The following is a 23,902-nucleotide window of genomic DNA, read 5'->3' on the forward strand; positions in this document are numbered from 1 at the left end:
TATCTATACCAGTGTCCATCCTATGGTCAAGCCAGACTTGCAAGGTAGAATTCGGATCATGAGAGTGGGGTGGGGGGCAATTAAGTACTAGAGGAAAGTTGTATATTTCATTGTTACTACATCACACCTTGACTGGCTGATCTCCTCCTCTAGACCCCTCTGCAAGGGGATCTCCAATGGCCAACAAATGGGCTTTGGGTCTCCACTCTGCACTCCCCACCTCATTCACCATGGTAAGATTTTTTTGTTCTGATGATGCCTTATATCTGATCCCTTCGGCACCTAGTGATCGCACAGCCTGGTGTGCTTCTTCCATGTGGGCTTTGTTGCTTCTGAGCTAGATGGTCACTTGTTTACCTTCAAGCCTTTAAGACCCCAGACGCTACATCTTTGAATAGTGGGGCACCATCAGCTTTCTTCACCACATTTGCTTATTCACCCACTTTATCTTTAGCGGTTGTGTCGGGAAGGTGAGCATCATAGAATGCCAATTTAATAGAAGAAAGTATTCTTGGTTGGAAAAGACTTAACAGCAATGTGTCATGGTAAATGGGTAATGACTAATCATAACAAACATTTTAAAAATTGTTTTAATAGGGGCTTATACAACTATTATCACAATCCATACATACATCAAATGTGTAAAGTACATTTCTACATTCATTGCCCTCATCATTCTCAAAACATTTGCTCTCCACCTAAGCCCCTGGCATCAGCTCATTTTTTTCTTTTCCCTCCCTGCTTTCCCTCCCTAATAAACCCTTGATAATTTATAAATTATTATTTTGTCATATCTTGCCCTGTCTCCCTTCACCTATTTTTCAATTGTCTGTTCCCCATGAATAAGGTCACAAGTAGATCCTTGTAATTGGTTCCCCCTTTCTAACCCACCCTTCCTCCACCCTCCCAGTATCACCACTCACACCACTGGTCCTGAAGGGATCCTCCGCCCTGGATCCCATGTGTTTCCAGTGCCTATCTATACCAGGGTACATCCTCTGGTCTAGTCATATGGGTGACATGGGAGAGGGGGAGGTGGGTGGAAAGGTAGTGTTGTTAACAAACCCAGGGACAAGGGAAAAACAAGTTATCCAAATCGGTGGTGAGGAGGGTGTAGAAGGCCTGGTAGGGTGTGATCAAGTGTAATGTAACCAAGAGGAATTACTGAAAAATCAAATGAAGACTAAGCATGATAATACTGGGACAAGAGGAAAGTTAAAGGAAATAGAGGAAAGAGCTGGGAGGCAAAGGACATTTATAGAGATCTAAATAAAGGCATGTACATATGCAAATATATTTATATAAGAGGATGGGGAAATAGATCTATGTGCATATACTTATAGGTTTAGTATTAAGGTAGTAGGACATTGGGCCTCCACTCAAGTACTCCCTCAATACAAGAATACTTTTTTCTATTAAATTGGCATTCTATGATGCTCACCTTCCCGACACAACCGCTAAAGACAAAGAGGGTGCATAAGCAAATGTGGTAGAGAAAGCTGATGGTGCACAGCTATCAAAAGATATACCATCTGGGGTCTTAAAGGCTTGAAGGTAAACAAGCGGCCATCTAACTCAGAAGCAACAAAGCCCACATGGAAGAAGCACACCAGTCTGTGCGATCCCGAGGTGTCGAAGGGATCCAGGTATCAGGTATCATCAGAACAAAAAATCTTATCATAGTGAATGAGGTGGGGAGTGCAGAGTGGAGACCCAAAGCCCAGTTGTCGGCCACTGGAGATCCCCCTACAGAAGAGTCTCTGGGAGGAGATGAGCCAGTCAGGGTGTGATGTAGCAACAATGAAATATACAACTTCCCTCTAGTTCCTAAATGCTTCCTCTTCCTCCACTATCATGATCCCAATTCTACCATATAAATATGACAAGCATTTTTAAAATGAGTTTATTGGCTATCTGTATATTTTCTCTGGAAAAATACCTACCTATTCAGATCTTTCACACATTTTAATTGGGCCATTTCGATCACTGGTGTACTCACTGTTAGCTCTCTACTTCCTGCCCACCTCCCTACAATATCCTTTTGAAATTATTAATCCAATTGTTGTTTCTACAGGTTTACCTATCCTGGGTTTCATTTACAGAAAAAAATACAAATTCAAAACCACAAATGGCCTAACAATGACAGAATGAAATAGAGAAAAACCTCCATAGAAAACAAAGCAGAACATATTAAACACTGGAACAATTATATTTTACACCAGGCTATGTGGGTCCCATTGTGACTTAAGTACAACTGCAGTAGCCACTGTGATAGCAAGGCCTTTCCCACCCTTGGCTCACTGTCAGAGGGGATGCACCTGAAGCGTAATATGCACGAAGGGTCCTGAGAATGGGTTTTGAGTTTACACTGTCATCCAGAGCCTTCAGTAAACCGAGTGTTCAGAATCTCAGGTCTAATGCCGCCCCCTCCTCTGGGTTTGGTTTGGTTATGTACGTTCTTGGATGACAGAGGCTGGTTGCTTCCTCCAGACCGACTGGCTGATTATTTTAAGACAAACCTTTAAAGTCGAGACACTATTCTTTCTGATTGCTTGGCACAATCTGCTTTATTCACCAACTTTGCTACAGGTACATAATCTTCAGTGACCAAATCATGGGGGCAGGTATAGGGCTGGGTCATATCATCAGAACTAACTGTTCTTAGATTAGGGCTATGATCAAGTGTAAACTCCAAATCCATTCATGTATCTATGGCTTATATATGTCCCTGGTCCAATTTAAAGTCATCATAATTACCTTGTTAAAGGACATTATGAATTATCCTCATGGGACATATGGTGGTTATATTGATATTATCATTAGTTTAGCCAATAGAATTGTAAGGAATTTACATGTCCAAGAAAAATAAACACGTAGCACAGATTTCTAGACCAAAATACATAGACTGTTGATTTGCACAGATTAATAAATAAGGTGGGTAGACACTATTTACAGAAATAATAAGGGTTCAAGACAGAGCAAAACTTTTTCATTCATAAACACTCCTAAAGGTCAACAAACAATTTATAGACTTTTCTGTTTTTGTCTTTGATTTTGTTTGTTGTTGTTTTGCTCTGTTATTTTTGTGCTTATTATTGTCTCTGCATGTCTATCTAGATAAGATAGGCAGCATAAACAATCCAGAGAAGAAAACAACGGGGCCAACGGTTCCAGGGGGACACAGGAAAGGGGGAGGCAGGGAAAGGGGTTGTCAACAAATCCAGAGACAAGGGGACAAGTGATCTAAAATCGATAGTGAGGGTGGGCATAGGATGCCTGGTGGGGCTTGATCAAGGGCAATGTAGCCAAGAGGAATTACTAAAACCCAGGTGAATGTCAAAAATGAGTGGGACAAGAGGAAAGTGAAAGAAAATAGAGAAAAAACTAGGAAGCAAAGGACATTATAGAGGCCTAAATACAGGCATGTACATGTGTAAACTATTAAGGTAGCAGAAGGACATTGAGTCTCTACTAAAGTACTCCTTCAACACAAGAACACTTGGTTCTAATAACCCGGTATTCTATGATGCTCACCTTGCCTACACGATTGCTGAAGACAAAATGGGTACATAAGCAAATGTGGTAAAGAAAGCTGATGGTGTCCAGCTATCAAAAGATATAGTGTCTGGGATCATAAAAGCTTGAAGATAAACAAACGGCCATCTAGCTGAGAAGCAACAAAACCCACATGGAAGAAGCACACCAGCCTGTGTGATCATGTGGTATCAACAGGATCAGGTATCAAAGACCCAGAACAAAAATCATATCAATGTGACTGAGGGGGAGTGCAGAGTGGAGACCCAAAGCCTATCTGTAGACAATTGGACATCCCCTTACAGAAAGGTCACAAGGAAGAGAAGAGGCAGTCAGGGTGCAGTAGAGCATCAATGAAACATACAACTTTCCTCTAGTTCTTTAATGCTTCCTCTCCTCATAATCATGACCCCAATTCTACCTTAAAAATCTGGCTATGCCAGAGCATGTACACTGGAACAGCTAAGAGGTGGAAATAGAGGGAATCCAAGACAGATAAACCTCTCAGGACCAATAATGAGAGTAGCAACACCAGAAGGGGAAGGTGTGGGCAGAAAGGGGGAACCAATCACAATGATCTTCATATAACTCCCTCCCAGGGGAACAGACAATAGAAAAGTGGGTTAAGGGAGACAGCGGTCAGTGTAAGACATGAAAAAAATAATAATGTATAAATTATCAAGGGTTCATGAGGGAAGGATGGTGGAGGAGGGAGGGGAAAAATGAGAAACTGATAGCAAGGGCTCAAGTAGAAAGCAAATGTTCATGAGGGAGGGGTGGTGGAGGAGGGAGGGGAAAAATGAGAAGCTGATACCAAGAGCTCAAGTAGAAAGCAAATGTTTTGAAAATGATGATGGCAACAAATGTGCTTGACACGATGGATGGATGTATAGATTGTTACAAGAGTTGTACGAGCCCCCAATAAAATAATTTTTTTAAATAAGTGCCCAATTATAATGCTGAGCTTATTCTTCCAATGCTGGTCTATATACTTTTTTAAAAGTCATTTTATTGGGGGCTCATACAACTCTTATCACAATCCATACATCCATCCATTGTGTCAAGCTCATTTGTACATCTGTTGCTATCAACATTCTCAAAATATTTGCTTTCTGCTAGAGCCCTTAGTATGAGCTCCTCATTTTGCCCATCCCTCCCTACTACCCCCTCCTTTATGAACCCTTGATAATTTATAAATTGTTATTATTTTGTCATATCTTTTATTTAATCATTTTATTAGGGACTATTTTGTCATATTTTACCCACTCTCTTCACCCACTTCTCTGCTGTCCATCACCCAGGGAAGCGGTTACAAGTAGATCTTTGTAATTGGTTCCCCCTTTCCATCTCACCTTCCCTCCACCCTCCCAGTATCACCACTCTCACCACTGGTCCTGAAGGGATCATCTGTCCTGGATTCCCTATGTTTCTAGTTCCTATCTGTACCAGTGTACATCCTCTGGTCTACCCAGATTTGTAAGGGATCATGATAGTGGGGGGGGGGGAAGCATTTAGGAACTAAAGTTGTATGTTTCATTGTTGCTACATTGCACCCTGACTGGCTTGTCTCCTCTCCATGACCCTTCTGCACGGGGATATCCAGTTGCCTACAGATGGGTCTTAGGTCCCCAATCTGTACTCCCCCGCATTCACAATGATGTGATTTTCTGTTCTTTAATGCCTGATACCTGATCCCTTTGACACCTGGTGATCACACAAGCTGGTGTGCTTCTTCCACGTGGGCTTTGCTTCTGAGCTAGATGGCCGCTTGTTTACCTTCAAGCCTTTAAGATACCAGATGCTGTATCTTTTGATAGCTGACACCATCAGCTTTCTTTTTTTTTTTTTTTTTAAATTTTAACAATTTATTGGGGCTCATACAATTCTTTTCACAGTTCATATATATACATACATCAATTGTATAAAGCACATCTGTACAGTCTTTGCCCTAATCATTTTTTTCTCTTTTCTTCTTTTACATTTTATTGGGGACTCATACAACTCTTACCACAATCCATACATATACATACATCAATTGTATAAAGCACATCCATACATTCCCTGCCCCAATCATTCTCAAGGCATTTGCTCTCCACTTAAGCCCCTTGCATCAGGTCCTCTTTTTTTTTTTTTTTCTTTCTTTTTTTTCCCCTCCTCCCTCCCCATTCCCACCATCAGCTTTCTTCTGTTGGTCTATATACTTAATGTTGAGTGTTTTCCCAATGGCAGTTTACCCAGCAAGGAAAGGGTAGTCGCCCTCTCCGAGACAGACATGCCCTCTACACAGCCACCTGAATTTCTAGTGAGGTCCACTAATCACGCTTGCGAGAGTGTTCATTTGAGATGACCACAGAATAATGTTACATAGCACGAACTAGTTGCTCTTCTCCTTCCCACATCATGGGAAACTGATCCAATTAAGGTGAGGCCTCCAAGTGATTTTTAAGATGTACAAATGAGGTGCTGGTATATGGTTCATGAGCGATGGGTAGGCACACTACCTTGTTGCCTAGGCACCCAAAGTAGAAGATTAGATGACCTGAGAATAGAAGTCTTCCTTTGTCTTGATGTTTACTTTTATAGTAGTAGTTCAAGGAAATATTGGTCCTTTTGTGATTGACTATGTAATTTCTTTTTATATTTCTTCTTTGACTCATTGGTTATTTAGGAATATATTTAAGTGTCGGCATATATGTGAGTTCCCTAAATTCCTTTTTGTTATTTATTTCTAATTTCATTCCACCATGGTCAGAAAGTCAGAATATATTTGTACTGTTTTTATCAACTAAAAAAAGCTTTTGACAGATATATGACAAAATCACAGATAAAATGTCCTTAGCTAATCAAAAATGACTACAGCTATCAACTATAGAATAGTCTTTATTTACTTGATTCTTTTATGACAGATCTGTCTTTTCCTATGATTCTAATTTTGCCTTAAATGTGTATGCACAATGACATTGAAAAACACAAAAACTTAGAATAAACCAGCCATAGACATCAAAGTGAGGAAATAAAACAAGAACCCTCACTAGTGAGCTTCAAAACACAAAAACCAATTTCTTCCTACCAAATTATGAGCTTTAGCTCTTGTTTTCAAACATTCACATCCAAAGTCGGGATGATCAAAGGAATCAGGCACTGTCCTCTGCGGCTGGAGGACATGTCAACTGAAAAGCTTGGGGACGGCAGCTGGACAAAATTAAGCTCTTTAAAATCCTTTCAACTAACAATTCTACTTTGGCAATCTGTTTAGGAAATAGTCTTAAATACAGAAAATATTCTGGACCGATAATCGTCAAGGCAGTATTATCAACAGTCAAAAAACTTGTTAACATGCAATAACAAATAACAGGGCAATGCTTAATTACAGACAAATCTATCATGTGGCCATTGAAATTTGAGTTTATAACACATTTACAATATAAGGAAAATGTTTATATAATTATGTTAGTGAAAAAGCAATATTGTATATAGATTATGATCACGGCCATGGGCTAACAAAGAGAGCAAGCAGCCTGAGTATGGTAAACTCAGAAAGCAATTGAACAGAAGGCTAACGGTGGTTGTCTCTAGGCAGTGAGCCATGAGTCTCTCTTTCTTTATAGTTTTCAATATTCTTCAAATTTTTCTGAGTATGTTTATAATAAAAGTATATTTAAAGCAAACTTTACAACTTGTTACTTTAAGCATAACACTCCATGTAATAAGACACTTATTTATATTGCAAGCACTGCCTCCTGGATATATATATTCTCTGCGAACAGACGTGCATAAACTGATTTTTACACACACAATCCCTAGTTTTTGTAATATGATACTAGTTAAGTATTGATGTTGTGTTTTATTTAAATAAAACTTTTCCTGGGGTTCAGAAATTGTTTCCTAATTCTATGAATACACTATTCTTCCATAAATTAAACATACTTTGTCTTCTTATACTGTTAAAAGTAAAATTATAAAGGAAGAATAAAAATTAAATCAATCCTAGAAGGTTCTAGAAGCTACTATTGTGCAAAAAAGGGGGCTAATTAAAAGCTTCAAATTAAACAAAAGGCACATTCATGTGCCATGTATATCCAGGAAAAGCAAACTTTAAAAACTTGTTGCTTGTGCTGTATTCATTGAGGAAAGCACTGTGGCTTAAGAAGAACATGGTCTTTGGAGTCAGGGAGACTAGAGTTTACACGAATACTCTACAACAGGGGTCCTCACCCTTCCTCATGCCGTGACCCTTTCATACAGCTCCTCATGTGGTGGGGACCCCCACCCCCAACCAAAAATTATTTTCATTGCTACTTCATCACTGTCATTTTGCTACTGTTATGAATCAGGCGACCCCTGTGAAAAGGTCGTTCAACCCCCAAAGGGGTCACAACCCACATGTTGAGAACCGCTGCTCTACAACTTCCTACCTGTGAAGTTAGGCTTCCTAACCTCAATTTCTACCTTTGCAAAACAAAGACACAATGATTACCTAAAGGAGTGTGGGGACCAAATGAAAAATGGAATACAAAGCCCCAGGTTGAGCAAAGTGCATTCAAGGGGTTTCAAAAAGTTCCTGGGGGGGGGGGATTAAAAAGTGAATAGGCTTTTCCCATAAACTTTTTGATGCCCCTTGTGTATTAGGCACAAAACACATAGCAGCTATTAGAATCATTTCATTTCATTTAGAACAAAGAATCCTTATTCCTAACCCAACAAGAGACACGAGAATGGGTAAACCCTGAAACCATTACAAATTCTCGCAATCCCTCAGTTACTGATTTAGAACGAGCTTTCAGAAGCTCTGACAACTCACATCACTCCTCCAGATAATGTTCACTAAAGAAGCACCCTTCGTCTAACCCGTATGGTCTTACCTTGCAGGCTACATCAACTAATCGCATCTGCATAGCTTGATTCTCTGGGAGTTTAGTGCCAATTGCAAGCAAAGTGTCCAGCAGTTGAGCTAGTACTTGATGAGACTCTAAAAAGAAAGACGAAAAGTGAGTTGTAGAATTTCAAAAGGAGATCTTTATATAAAATAAATTGACTGGGGTAAAGTATGTTGATTCTTGTTGGACTGTTTTATTCTTGACTTGCATCAACTAAAAACACTAACTCCCTAAAGAGATTGTGTCTAAAACTGTGGGTCCTCCTCAAGACTGGGCATAGTTCTCTCCACACATGGGGACTCCAAAACTCATTCCCTTCAAGAGAAAGTCCAAACTCCTTCACACGTATATACATACAGGAGTTTCAAACAGTTTATGGGCAAATTCCATTTATTTTAAATCCATTTTTCCACAAGCTTTTTGAAACCCCTCACATAGACGTAGTCCTTCCTCCATGGTATCAAGTCGTGCTTACCTTTCAAGCCTAATTTTTTTTAATCATTTTATTGGGGGCTTGTACAACTCTTATCACAATCCATCCATACATCCATTGTGTCAAGCACATTTGTACATTTGTTCCCCTGATCATTCTCAAAACATTTTCACATTTGCTGCCATCATCATTCTCAAAATATTTGCTTTTTACTTGAGCCCTTGTTATCAGCTCCTCATTTCCCCAGCACCCCCCCATCCATGTTCCCTCCTCCCTCACCAACCCTTGATAATTTATAAATTCTTATTTTGTCATGTCTTACACTGTCCAACATCTCCCTTCACCCACTGTTCTGTTGTCCATCCCCCAGAGAGGAGGTTATATTGTAGATCCTTATAATCGGTTCCCCCTTTCCACCACTCCTTCCCTCTGCCCTTTAGTATTGCCACTCTCATCACTGGTCCTGAAGGGATCATCTGTCCTGGATTTCCTGTGTTTCCAGTTCCTATCTGTACCAGTGTACATCCTCTGGTGTACCCAGATTTATAAGGTAAAATTAGGATCATGCTACTGGCGGGGAGAGGGCGCGCGGTGGGGATAAGGCAGCATTTAAGAACTGGAGGAAAGTTGTATGTTTCATCGTTGCTACACTGCCCCCTGACTGGCTTGTCTCCTCCCTGCCACCTTTCTGTAAGGGGGTGCCCAATTGCCGCCTACAGATGGGCTTTGGGTCCCCAATCTGCACTTCTCTTCATTCACAATGATATGATTTTTTGTTCTGATGATGCCTGATACCTGATCCCTTCGACACCTCGTGGTCACACAGGCTGGTGTGCTTCTTCCATGTGGGCTTTGTTGCTTCTGAGTTAGATGGCTGCTTGCTTACCTTCAAGCCTTTAAGACCCCAGACATTGTATCTTATGATAGCCTGGCACCATCAGCTTTCTTCACTACATTTGCTTATGCACATATTTGTCTTCAGCGATCACATCAGGAAGGAGAACACACAATGATATGATTTTTTTATTTTTTTTTGTTTTTGATGCCTGATAACTGATACCTGATCCCTCGGCCTTCATGATTGCACAGTCAAGCCTCATTTCTGTCAAGTCTCCTTTAGTATCCCTTTCCTTGTAACTATTTATTATTTCACGTCTTCTTTTGCTCACCTAACTTCTCTATCTAGGAAGATTTCCTCCAGAAAAAACCTTGTCCTCAACCTCACCTCCACTTATTAATCCATTAAGAGTCAAATGAAGTCACCTCAAAAAAGCTTTTCTTAATCCCCAATAATTGACCATTTCTTCCTTCAAGTTCCTGTTGAACCTTCTATATCAGATAGTAATACTTTTCTTCACTGACTCTCACAAAACCAAGGGATTAAAAGATGCTAGAGGGCAAGGAATATTCATCTCTGTATTCTCAGAATCTAGCACTTTCTAAATTAAATGTTCAATGGATGTCCAATAAATGGGCAAAGAGTCAACGCAAACCTACAGCAACTTCCTTAGCCAGGGCCTCCTCTGTACATAAACTCTCTTCTCTGCCCCAATGTAATGTTTTGAAAGAAGATTTTAAGTGGCATTCAAACAATCATTTTGTACTAATAACTATGGATATATCTTAATGCACATAGTAAAAACTTAGTTATCTTCTACTGATATCACATGACACTAATTTTTCTCTGTTATTACCATAAACATCCTATTTAAATTTAGGTTAAAACATTAGATCAGTTAAAAAATTAAGCTATAATACAGGTATGAACCAAATATGGCATAAAAAACTACATGATATATAAAGAACTAACTTGAGACAGATTAAATCACTTATTATGACTTCTAGTTAACTAGAATAGGTGGAATACATGCTTATCTTTGTATCACTCTAAAACCTTATTAACATAATCCCCCATCCACCACAGAAAACAGACCCATTGCCTCAAGTCAGTTCCAACTCATGGAGACTGATACCAGGTTTCTGAGGCTGTGTCTCTTTGCAGGAGCAGACTGCATCTTCTGCAGGGTGGCTGGCAGGTTTCAACTGCCCACATAGCAATCAGCAGTCCAATGTTACCCAACAGCGTCAGCAGGGCTCCTTTCCTCAGGTAACAGCAAAGGAACTAAAACGCTATGAACCCATCAAGAAAACAAGAAGGAAAAATAGGTATAAGGGAAGAGACAACACACTTTTTAGGTGTTGTAAAGGAGGTGGGAAAATTGACAAAAACCATGCAATCCAATATTAACTGTCTCCCGAGCAAGATGTCAGCATGAAGGAAACATATTGCAGTCACAACAAGCAGACAGGCTCAGAAATAGAAACACACACCACGCAAAACCAGAGATGAGGCCAGGGTTGGTTTGAAGTCTCTTTAAAAAGGAGGCAAGCCCGTGGCCTCTCCCCTATTCCACACAGGCAAGGAACAACTAAAACAAAAGATCAAGTCCGTATAGAAATTGAACGAGAAATGATTCAATTTGGGGGACACCATGTGAGGACAGATAGTAGATACAGTGAAGAGGAGGAAATTAAGAGAAAGTTGGCATATCAATAATGAGATAGATACCCTGTCCTTTCCTAGCATCCTTCTGCTGCATTGGCTCCAAGAACACTCGCACTCAGGCATTTCTCTTGTCTTGCCAATAGGAGATTCATGAACTCTGATCTAGAAATATTGATGGACCCCCAAGGAGAAACACCAAAGCTAATAACACTGAAAGTCCTCCAAAGACATTCATGATGCAGCCCTCATCATATCACCCCAGAGTAGAGGCCACCCATCCTATAGCAGTGCTCACAAGCTGACAAGCCCCATCCATGCACACAAACTTTTTAGTACCTCGTCTTACATTTCGGTGCAAGGCCAAGGATCAACAAGACAGGTCTCCAATATGCACGAAGTCAAAACAAATGAGCAGAAAAAAAGAGAAGGAACAGAAGGAAGGTGGCGGACTCTCCAAAGCGTCATACCTACTGCCACTGAGCTGATTCCAACTCCCAGTGTAAATCTTTCCAGGAGTAGATAGCTCCATCTTTGTCCCTAGGAACAGCTGGTGGGTTTGAACCACCGAACACACAGTCAGCAGCCCAACACTTAAAATTTGTACTTTAGAAAGATGCTGTACATACAACATATGTACAAATAACTCATTTCTTTAAAAATCTAGCAAACCCTTAAATTTTTGCTGAATGTTCTAAGAAATCATAATCTTTCTCCTGAGTTTCACATCTTTATTGGAGTTGCACAGACATCTCCACATGGACAACAGATAAAGCTCCAACCTCCTCCTTAAACCACCGAGCTCATCACTCCAAATGACCTATCTAAAATTGGACTTATTTCATGCCCTGCTCAAAAAAAAGGTCACATGGGTCTCCCTGAGTTGGAAACAGCACTGAAACTCTCCAGGGCACCTAACCTTCAGTTCTAAAGCACTTACTTCTCTCTTCAACCTCCCACCTGCACTTGCTCGCACCGCTCATGAAACCAGAGTTCCTCCACTGTCTCCTGTACAGTCTCTAGCACCCTCCCTTTCGTCACAGTGTTTCTTCCCTCCCCATTACGCTTTCCCTCCACAGACTGTTCAAATGTACGTCTGCACTAAGCCTCCCAGATCCCAGCAGCCAGCAAGGATCTCACCTCCGCCTTTGCTACCACTGTACCACTGTTTATACAATCTCTAAAACATGCTTTGTGAGGGGGGAGGAAAAAGGGAGAGCTAATAACAAAGCTCAATAGAAAGTAACGGTTTAGAAAATAATGATGGCAACATAAGTACAAATGTGCTTGATACAATTGATATATGGAATGTTATCAGAGTTGTAAAAGCCCCCAATAAATGAGCTTTTAATAAAAAGTAAAAATAAAAGAAATAAAATGTGTTATCATTAGTGGTGTTTATGTGTTAGACATGCATATCCTCAGAGTCCCTAGCCCAGTGTTTGCGAAGGGCTTACAGCAATCATGCTAACCACAGAAACCAAAGTCATTGCCAACAAGTCACCTCCAATCGTAGTGACCCTATGACACAGGCTGTGCTCGGTGTGGAAGCAGACCACTACACCTTTATCCAAAACACTTCTGACCCACAGAGTGAACTACATTTTTGGAATTGAAAGTACACGCAGCGTCATCATCAGGACACAGGGATTTCTACTCCCCCAAAAGTCAGTCTCGGAAACTGACAGGGGCAGTTCTACTCTGTCCTATAGGGTCGCTGTGAGCCAGAATTGACTCAGTGGCAGTGAGGTTTTGGGGGGTAAGAAAAATCAAAGGACTCAGTCTGCTAATACTCAGCTATAGTAGCATTAATTAGCTCAGTTCACCTCTCTAGGATTTGGTATCTATCATCTGCAAAATGAAGGAATTAGGTAAGATGATCTCTAAAGTCCCTTAGAGATAATGTGAAAAATCTCTGGTTGCCAATCAGTAGACAGGCCTACCACTAAGGGACAGCAGCGGGAGTGCACCTTCCTGAAGGGAAAGAGTGCTGTGAACTGTGGGGATTACAATCAACATCAGTAAACAAAAGGCGCATGAATTGCTGAATGAAAAACACATTTGCTGTGTAAACTTTCAGCCAAATCACAACAAAAAGTGAAAATGAAGTTAAATCATAGAAAATATCCTACTACCCTTCTTAAAAGAACACCTTGGTATTTTTTTAGAACACTTTGGTATTACACGCCAGTCATTTTCCCTTACTCAATTTGACAGTATAAATTTATGTTGCTATAAAGCCCTTATTTCACTGTCTTGTATTAATTTCCTATATTTTGGTATCTGTCTCCTGCTTCCAAAACTATAAACTCCATGAAGACAGAATGGATAGAGGGGTAGGTCTACAGCTCCATGAAAATCTCCAATTTTAAAATATGGAATTCTTTCAAGTTTGGCATGTAACAATTTTCCATGGGAAAAATTACACTTCTGCAAATGGCAATGTAAGTGTTCTGGTTCTTTTAAAACTGTGTCTTGATGAAACTGACACTGAAAAAACTTTTAACACTGCTATCAGATTGATTCTGACTCAGAGGCCCTGTAGGTTAGAGTACAATTAATTGCCCAATAGGGTTTCCTAGGCTATGATCTGGATGGAAGCCAACTACCACACCTTTCTCCTATGGAGTGATTGACAGGTTAGAAATGCTGGCCTTTGGTTAAAAACCCCGTAATTGGTACCTGAAACTAGTATAAAACGTAAAACTCATTGCCAGTCATTCTCATTCCCAGCAACCCTATAGGACAGAGTAGAACTGCCCCTGTGGGCTTCGGAGACTGTAACTCTTTATAGGTATAGAAAGCCTAGTCTTGGTTATTATAAATTACGGTATAAACTGAAATAGTTCTTTTGTAAAGCAATGTGATGATACTTGGCGAGAATCAATAATATGCTTATATACCCTGACTCAGTAAGCACCTTCCAGAATTTATCCTAAAGAGTGCATGTAAGAGAAACAAGAACAAATGTATTTGTTCTGTCACTATTTATTAGGAGCAAATAATCAGACACATACTATTGTACCTGTCAATATATGAATATTATATACAAGGAGACAGTATAGGTAATTTAAAGGAGTCATAGTAAAATGCAAAATAATATGTTCACTGTGAATACAACCATATAAAAGTAGAAGGTAATATGTAAAACAAATTATTTTGTGGAGGTATTAGAAAATTTGTTAAATATCCTTTGATGCTATGATGATATAGTTCTTTCAGTAAAATAGGCAATTTCCCCCCAAAAGATTTCTTTTGGTTTCCTGTGAATTACAAATCTTGAATCAAAATTCAATACAAATTTTACCATTATGTTTTTTCTAATAAAAATTGCAAACTCTCAACCACAGCAATGGACTACATATGCAAGATATTGTTATCATTTAAAATTGTTCAACAAACGAATTTAGATTTACCTCTCAATTAATCTAACACTTATTACTCTCAGTTTCTAAAACTTACAGACTTAATGTTGCCTTGTTTAAAAAGCTATATCCAAAAACTAAATAAAACTATTCTTTGAATCTAGAGCTGTATGAGCCCCCGATTAAAAAAGAACACAACCATTCTTTGAAACTATCATATTTCCGTCAAATCAATAGAATTACAATATTTTCAGAAACAGCAAAAAGTGATTCTTTTATAAAAATCCCAAAACAAATATTATAGCTCTTGAGGCACTAACTCTGTAAGAGAATCGTGAACATAAAGAAAACGTGCTAGCTAATCTATAGTCAAAAAGGGGAAATAACTTTCATCTTCACCAAGCCAAGAACATATTTTAGTGGGTATTAACAAGAAATGAATAGAAAGTATGTATTACCCAGAACAAAAAATCGGGTCGATGTGAATGAAGGGGAGTGCAGAGTGGAGACCCAAAGCCCATCTGTAGACAATTGGACATCCCCTTACAGAAGGGTCACAAGGAAGAGACGAACCAGTCAGGGCGCAGTAGAGCAACAATGAAACATACATCGTTCCTCTAGTCCTTTAAAGCTTCCCCCCGCCCCAAATATCGCGACCCCAAGTCTACCTTACAAATCCGGCTAGACTAAAGAATGTTCACTGATACAGTGAACTGTACATAAGAACTGGAAACAGGGAATTCAGGACAGAAAAATCCCTCAGGATCAATAATGAGAGTAGTGATAGCAGAAGGGGAAGGGGAAAGGGTGGGCAGAAAGGGGGAACCAATCACAAGGATCTACCTATAACACCCTCCCACGGGGGATGGACAACTAAAAAATGGGTGAAGGGAGACATCGGACAGTGTAAAACATGGAAAAATCATAGTTTATAAATTATCAAGAGTTCGTGAGGGAGGGAGAGAGGGAGGGATGGGGGAGAAAACATGAGAAGCTGATACCAAGGGCTGAAGTAGAAAGAAAATGTTTTGAGAATGATGATGGCAACAAATGTACAAATGTGCTTGACACAATGGATGGATGTATGGATTGTGATGAGTTGTACGAGCCCCAATAAAATGACTAAAAAAATTATGTATTTAAGATGTAGGAGATGTCTTCTACAGAACCTACATTGTGATGGACCATGTGAACAAGACAGCACTTTTCATAACAGTGTCTAAATTAGTGTGGTCCAGCAAACAAACCATCAGCCCTGACACAGGCAGGTACACACCCCAGCTCTGTTACATGCTTATTATATAATCTTTTGTTTTGTTTTTAAAAGCGTATTTTTTTAGAAATTAGTTAACCTTTCTGAGCTTTCGTTGCCCTACCTACAAAATATGGGCAATAATATTTATCTTCCATCATAAGGAAACTCCTTTAACACATAGTACTTGATAAAGGTCAATAAATAATAGCTTTTGTATGGCAAGAAAGTACACCCTGGTAACAGTGTTAAACACTTGGAAAGGTGAACCCACCAACAGGTCACAATAAAAAGATGTGGCAGCCCACTTCAGTAAAGATTTACAACCTTGGAAGCCCTATGAGGCCCTTCTATTCCGTTCAATAAGGCCACTATGAGTCAAAACTGACTTGATTAATGGGTTTGGTTTTTTGGGGGTAAGACAAGGAGCCCTGATGATTTAAAAAAAGCACTTGGTCCAGGAAGAAAAAGAATGTTTGGAAACTGATTGTGGGAACAGTTAAACAATTTTGCTTGATGTGATTGAGCCATGGAATGATATATGTATTAACTCTCAATTCATAATATATATTTTAAAATTCTTCACAACTTAAAAAAATAAAATAAAAAGCACTTGGATGCTAACTGAAAGGTTGGTAGTTTGAACCCACCAGGTCACTCTAAGGAAAAACTGAATTGTCAGCAAGGGTAATTTGGTTTTATTTTAACACATAATTATATTCTTAACTCTAATATAACTATATACATTATAAATATATATATATATTTAGCTTTAACAAAGCATCTTCAAATACCTTTTCAATAACAACCACACTTTGCTATAGTCTAAATTTCTCAACTAAAGGAACTAAAAGATTTGTACTCAAAGCATTTACATTGCACTTACTTTCATTCTGCAGGATGTTGATGGCATCATCCATAATGCAGTCGGGGGAAAACCCTGAGGTCTTTGATAATAAACCCAACAGAGATGCAATTTTCAGTCTCACAGATGCATCACTCTCCTGGAACAAAAAAAATCAATTGTTACCTTGCTGTTCTTCTTTGTCGAAGCAACAAACAGGAAAATTAACACCCCAAAAGAGATGCAATGAGCCAAGTATTTTAAGGTTTCATTTATGAAAAATTAACTTGTTATACTTTAAAGCAGAGTTCTTCATACTTAAATACTGCAAAATAGAGATTCTTTTGCCTTTTAGATATCACTTAACTTCTAACCAGAAATGTGTTTGGGGGGATTCAATGTAATTCATCAAGGCTAAAGTTAGGTAAACACATTTCTATACCAAAGAAAAAAATTTATTTGTATGTATGCTCAAAGGATTGAGTGCCTTCCAAATATGCCATCTACAAGAGTCGATCAGACACAATAGGAAGGCCTGGGCAAGGGAAGGGGCTTAGATATGGGGTAAGACAACACAGAATACCTGAGAGCCACTTCCTATATAACTACCTAAGCTTAGCAAGCTCATTTACTTGAGAAATTAACCTTGAGATGTGACATACAAAGGAAAAGGCTTTGAAATTTGGGTGTGAAGCCAATATACTAAGCAAGTGCTCCACACCTTCCACAGGCTACTTAGCTTGAGCCTGATCTAAGAACTAGCTTCAAAGAAAGTGACGAGCACAGCATGTGGCACGTCCTGCATGGTCAGAGCTGCTGCTCTTCTTCACAAGGTTCTCTTCCTTAAGGAATACGTGCTGGAGGGAATAAAGGTTTAACTGCCTAAAGCACAGGAGTACCACAAAAAAGCACATAAAAAACACAAGAAAGCTAAGAATGCAATTACTCAAGCTCACAATATGAGAACTTTTAAGGAGCAAAGGTCAGGGGGTTATAAACAATAAATAAAACAAAAAATCTCAAAAGGAAAAAGAAAACACCTCAAAAAATTCACTGTCATCGAATCAACGCTGACTCATAGCAACCCTAGGACAGGGTAGACCTGCCCCTGCGGGTTTCCCAGACTGTAACTCTGCAGGAGTAGGCAGTGCCATCTTTCTCCTGCAGAGAGACTGGTGGTTTCAAACTGCCCACTTTGTGGTTAGCAGCCCAACTCCTAACAACCATGCCACCAGGACTCCTCAAACAATCAATAGCCTGGGGAAAAGCGTGGGACTGCTCTGCAGTAAAACCACATGTTCACACTTTCAACCAAATGCAATGTATAGACATTCATAGAGGCATGAACATAGGCATGCATATATATGTACACATATTACTATGTAACAATAGGGATATAGGTCTATGTATATATACTTATATGTTAAGTATTAAGGTAGCAGATGGATGTTGGACCTCTACTCAAGTCCTCCCTCCTCAACGCAAGAACACTTTGTTTTAATAACCTGGTATTCTGTGATGCTCACCTTCCCAACACAATTGCTGAAGACAAATGGGTGCATAATAAGCTATGTGATGAAGAAAGCGGATGGTGCCTGGCTATTAGAAGATATAGCATCTGGGGTCTTAAAGGCTTGAAGTTAAACAAAGAGCCATTTAGCAGGGAAGCAACAAAGCCCACATGGAAGAAGCACACCAGCCTGTGTGATCATGATAGGATCAGGTACCAGGCATCAGAAGACCCAAAACAAACAACCAAACCTATTCGAATGCGGGGCATGGGAGTGGAGACCCAAAACCCATCTTTAGACAAGTGGACATCCTCTTACTGAAGGGTGACAAGAAACGAGTCAACAAGGGTGTAGTATAGCACCAACACAGCACATGACATTCCTCTAGTTCTTTAATGCTTCCTCCCTTCCAGTATCATGACCCCAGTTCTACCTTACAAACCCAGCTAGACTGGAGCATGTACACTGGTACAGATAAGAGCTCTTGACACATGGAAGCCAGGACAGATAAACCCCTCAGCAATAGTAATGAGAGTAGCGATACCATGAGGGTAGTGGGAAGGTGGGGGGAGAACGGGGGAAATGATCACAATGATCAACGTATAACACCACCCACAGGGGGACAAACAACAGAAATGTGGGAGATGGGAGGCAACAGATGGTGTAAGATATGAAAATTATCATTGATAATTATCCTCCCACAAGGGTGGGAGGATGGGGGAGGATGGGAAAAAAGAGGAGCTGACACTAAGGGCTCAAGTAAAAAGACAATATTTTTTAAATGATGACGGCAACATACATATAAATGTGTTTGATACACTGATTTATGGATTGTTAAAAAGAGCTATAAGAGTCCCCAATAAAATTATTTATAGATATTAAAAAGAATGAGAAAATATTGAATTGTTGAAAGTAGATGATGGGCATCTGAAGGTTCATTAATATTTTCTCACCTTTTATGTGTGTAAAATTTACAAAATAAAAAGTTATTTTGGAAAAAAGTACATGATGATAACTTTTTCTATCCATGTTGCAAATTATATTCATTCAACAAATATGCATTGAATGCTCACTATATACAGGAGACTATTCTAGCTTAGGGGACTTTGTTGGTGAATAAAATAGAAGCAATTTTTACTTCTGTAGCACTTATATTCAAATAGGAAAAAGTGAAAAGTGAAAATGTACAATTTTTTTTCTTTTGTAACTGGCATTTTATTGGTTGTTTTGAGATCAGTACAGAGACATTATGAACAATTTGTACACAATCCTTAACGCATGTACCAAAATCCTAAAATGGCATGTAGACAAAATTTGTTTCTAAATTCCAGTGACTTTCCAGCTTTAAATTTAGAGGCAAATTTTTAAAAAGAGATAGATCAAGTACCATTATCTTCAAATGCTGGTAAACTTACATCTTAAATCCCACTAATTCACAATTCAATGTCACACACTACACACTCAAATGTTCAATCCTTCACAGCACGTAACAAAGTGATCAGGAACACTGGACCACCACGACCAAAGCTGTTACAGAATGCACACTTCTGACCAGAGTATTGATGGCAGAATGGTTTCAGACACAGTTCTATTAAGAGAACAAATGTGGAAACAAAGTTTTAAATGTTCAAGTCATACAAATGCATGACAGTGACTCCAAATTGCCATTAAGAATGTTTTGTATTAGGGATACAAAAACTTCCCCCTTCCCATGGAATGTTATGTTGACACCCAAGACAGTCAGATCTTCCCACAATTTAACATCCCACTGTTTTCTGGTTGTACTAAAAAATAAGCAACCAGTAAATGATTTCACATCTTTAAAAAAGCATTTACACTAAAAAAAAAAAATGGGATGAATTGGGATTTCCTTCTTTAAAATGTTTCTAGAGCTACTAAAAAACTTGCATTTACAAAATAGTTGATAAAAATATTCCTCTGGATTGTACAAGAAGGGAGGCAACAGGGCCCACTGATGAGACATGACACACATGAATCAGACTGGGCTTCCTTTTCTCCTGCTTCATCAGAGGCTGCGCTCTCCTCGTTTCCGTTTCTCCGTTTTCAGCAGGTGAGTCTTCTTTAGCTTCTTGGTCAGCTACTCCAGCCTGTCTTCCCTTTGCTCCTCTCTTCCCTTTGGCTTGCACTTTTTTGTCCGAAGATTTATCCTTTCCTGGTGCCTTTTTGGGCTTTGTCTCCACTTTTGCCGGCGCAGGTTTCGCTGACAATCTCGCCGATCTCTTGGGCTCCTCCTTCACCGCCCCTTCGGCCGAGCTGACCTTCCTCTTGGGCATCGTGGCTGTGGGCAGGGCGCTTGCAGGACGCCTTCGGACCGAGGGGCACCGAGAGCCTTCTGGACGCTTGATTGCTGGCGCTGCCGCTCTGCCCGCTGCTGCCCGAGCTGCTAGGACCCGCGGCGGGGGCGGTCGTGAATGTACAATTTTAAATGGTCTGTGCTCTGAGGAAAACTGAACCAACAAAAAGGGTAGAGGAGTCTTAGAGAAGCAGGCTCTTACGAGCAACCCTTCTCCAACTCTTTCAAATACAGAAGAATGAATAATCTCTCTCTCTATGAGGCCAGTAAACTGTCCTTATGAATATGATTTTAAAATATTAGCAACTCAAATACAGTATTACGTTATTAAAAAGACTATGCTGTTGCTATTTGGTACCATCAAGTTCGTTCTGACTAATAGTGACCCTATGTACCAAGGTCAAAACACTGCCCGGTCCAGGGTCATCCTCACATGTGTTGTGATGTTTGAGACCATTGTAGCAGCGACAGTGTTCTTCTCTACGGCTGATCTGTCCTGAAAACATATGAGATGAAGTCTTGTCATCCTCATTTCTTAAGGAGCATTCTGGCTGTACTTTTTAAAAGACAGAAATGCTTGTTCTTTTGTCAGTCCATGGTACGTTGAACATTCTTAAACGGCCCCATCAATCAGTACATTGATTCTTCTGAGGTCTTCCAAACTCAACGCCCAGCTTTCACATGCATATGAGGCAACTAAAAATATCCCGGCTTAGATCAGGCAGACACATCACGGTCATCAAACTGATATTCTTGCTTTTCAACACTTTAAAGAGGTCTTATTCAGCAGATTTACCTAATGTCATGCATTGTTCTTGACTACTGCTTCTATGATCATTGATTATGGATGCAAGTGAGATCAAACCCTTGTCAACTTCAGTCTTCTCACCATTCATCATGTTACCCACTGGTCCAAATGCGAGGATTTTGGCTTTCTATTGAGTTGTAACCACATTGTAGACCACAATCTTTGATTTCCACCAGCAAGTGCTTTAAATCCTCCTCACTTTCAGCAAGCAAGATTGTGTCATCTGCATATTGCATGTTAATAAGCCTTCCTCCAATCCTGATGCTGTTTTTCTTCATGTAATCCAGATTCTTGGATTACATGCTCAGCCTACAGATAGAATAAGTATGGTTGAAGGATACAACCCTGATGCACACCATTCTGATTTTAAAGCATGCAGTATTCCCTTGGTCTGTTTAAATGAATGCCTCTTGATCCATGTACAGATTTCTCATAAGCAAAATGAAGTGTTCTGGAATTCCCATTTTTTCTTAATGCTATCCACATAGTTTAAAGCCTTTGCATAACCCATAAAACTAAAACATTTTCCTGGTGTTTCCTGCTTTGATTCAAGATCCATGTGATGTTAGCAATGACATCCCTTGTTCCACGTCCTATGCTGAATCTGGCCTGAATTTCTGGCAGTGCCCTGTCAATGTAGTACTGCAACCACTGTTGGATGATTTTCAGCAAAATTTTATTTGCAGGAAATATCAATAGTACTATTCAATGACTTACACATTTTCTGGGGTCACCTTTATTTGGAGTGGGTACAAATATGGATCTCTTCCACCTGGTTGACCAAGTAGCTATGTTCTAAATTTCTGGGCATAGACTAGTGAGTGCTTCTTGTATTTCATCATTTCAGGATTATATACAATAACAAATAGAATTTATCCCAGGAACAGGACACAAGAAAATCAAAGTACTGGTAGTATACCAGACTAAAAGAACAAAGGGAAAAACCACATGATTATCTCAAGTGATGCAGAAAAGGCATTTGGTAAAATCCAATACTTTTCATAAAAACACCCAACAGATTAGGAATAGAATGAAAATTCCTCAGCACGATAATGGGCATTTATGAAAATACATCAGCTAAAATTGTATTCAATGGCACAATACTGGAAGTTTTCACCTTACGATCAAGAACAAGCCAAGAATGTCCATTTTCATGACTCTTATTAACCAGTGTAGAACCCCTGGGTGGTGTAAATTGTTAACATGCTCAGCTGTGAACCAAAAGGTTGGAGGCTCTAATCTATACAAAGGCACCTCAGAAGAAAGGGCTGGCAATCTATTTCTGACAAATCAGCCATTGAAAACCCTATGGACAGAGAAGAAATGAGGAGCTGATATCAGGGGCTCAAGTGGGAAGAGAATGCTTTGAAAATGATGGTGGCGGTGTATGTGCAAATGTACTTGACACACTGGATGAGTGTATCGGTTGTGATAAGAGATGTAAGAGGCCCCAATAAAAGTATTTTTTAAAAACAGCCCATAGACCACAGTTCTATTCATGGTCACCATGAATCAAAACCTACTTGAAGGCAACTGTTGAGTGTTGTGGAGTTTTTTTTGCGGGGGGATCATCTTGTTTGTTTTTATTCACTATGATATTGGAAGTTCTAGCCACAACAGTTAAGGAGGAAATATAGAAGTCATTCAGCTCAGAAAGGCAGAACTAAAAATAACTTTATTTGTAAATAACATGATCCTGCATACAGAAAACCCCAAAGAATCGGCAAGAAAGCTATCTAAGCTAAAAGCATACAACAAAGATCAACACACAAAAATCTGGTGTGTTTCTACATATCAACAAGAAACAAACAAAAAGAAAATTTAGTAAAGAATTCCTCTTACGATAGAAACTAAGAGTAAAATATAGAGAAATAAATTTTTTTTTAATTTTTTTTATTTTAACAATTTATTGGGGCTGATACAATTCTTTTCACAGTTCATACATATACATACATCAATTGTATCAAGCACATCTGTACAGTCTTTGCCCTAATCATTTTTTTCTCTTTTCTTCTTTTACATTTTATTAGGGACTAGAGAAATAAATTTAACCAAGGAGGTGAAAAGACTTGTACATTAAAAATAGGTAACAATGCTGAAAGTAAAAAATCTAAATAAATGGAATATATATCCTATGCTCATAGATAAGACGATTTAACATCATTAGGATATCAATACTACCCAAACCAATCTACATATTCAACAAAATGCCTATCAAAATTTCAACAGCCTCCTTCTCAGAAAAAGCTAATCCTCAATGTCATATGAAACTCTAAGACCCAAACAATCTTGAAAAAGAACAAAGTTACATGAATTTACACCTGGTGGTGTATTAGTCTGAGACCCTTAAGATCGGCAGTTTGAAACCACTAGCAGCTCCTCAGGAGAAAGATGGGTTTTTCTACTCCTATAAGCAATCACAGTCTCGAAACCCACAGGGGCAGTTCTACTCTGTCCTATA

At 39.3% G+C, this 23,902-nt stretch overlaps 1 protein-coding gene and 1 pseudogene across 1 annotated transcript in view; both read right to left on the reverse strand.

Moving 5' to 3' along the window:
- The window catches only part of INTS4 (integrator complex subunit 4), a 111,058-nt gene that overhangs the window by 77,098 nt on the left and 10,058 nt on the right, over positions 1-23,902 (reverse strand). The window contains exons 3-4 of the mRNA XM_075546338.1: positions 16,851-16,968; positions 8,397-8,503 (exon numbers count right to left, since the gene is read on the reverse strand). Of these exons, the coding sequence (XP_075402453.1) occupies positions 8,397-8,503; positions 16,851-16,968 (225 nt within the window). The remainder of the gene's footprint in view (positions 1-8,396; positions 8,504-16,850; positions 16,969-23,902) is intronic.
- Positions 19,551-20,727, reverse strand: LOC142446959 (non-histone chromosomal protein HMG-14 pseudogene; annotated as a pseudogene).

The sequence above is a fragment of the Tenrec ecaudatus genome, chromosome 4 (assembly GCF_050624435.1).
Source record: "Tenrec ecaudatus isolate mTenEca1 chromosome 4, mTenEca1.hap1, whole genome shotgun sequence".
Taxonomy (NCBI): Eukaryota; Metazoa; Chordata; class Mammalia; order Afrosoricida; family Tenrecidae; genus Tenrec; species Tenrec ecaudatus.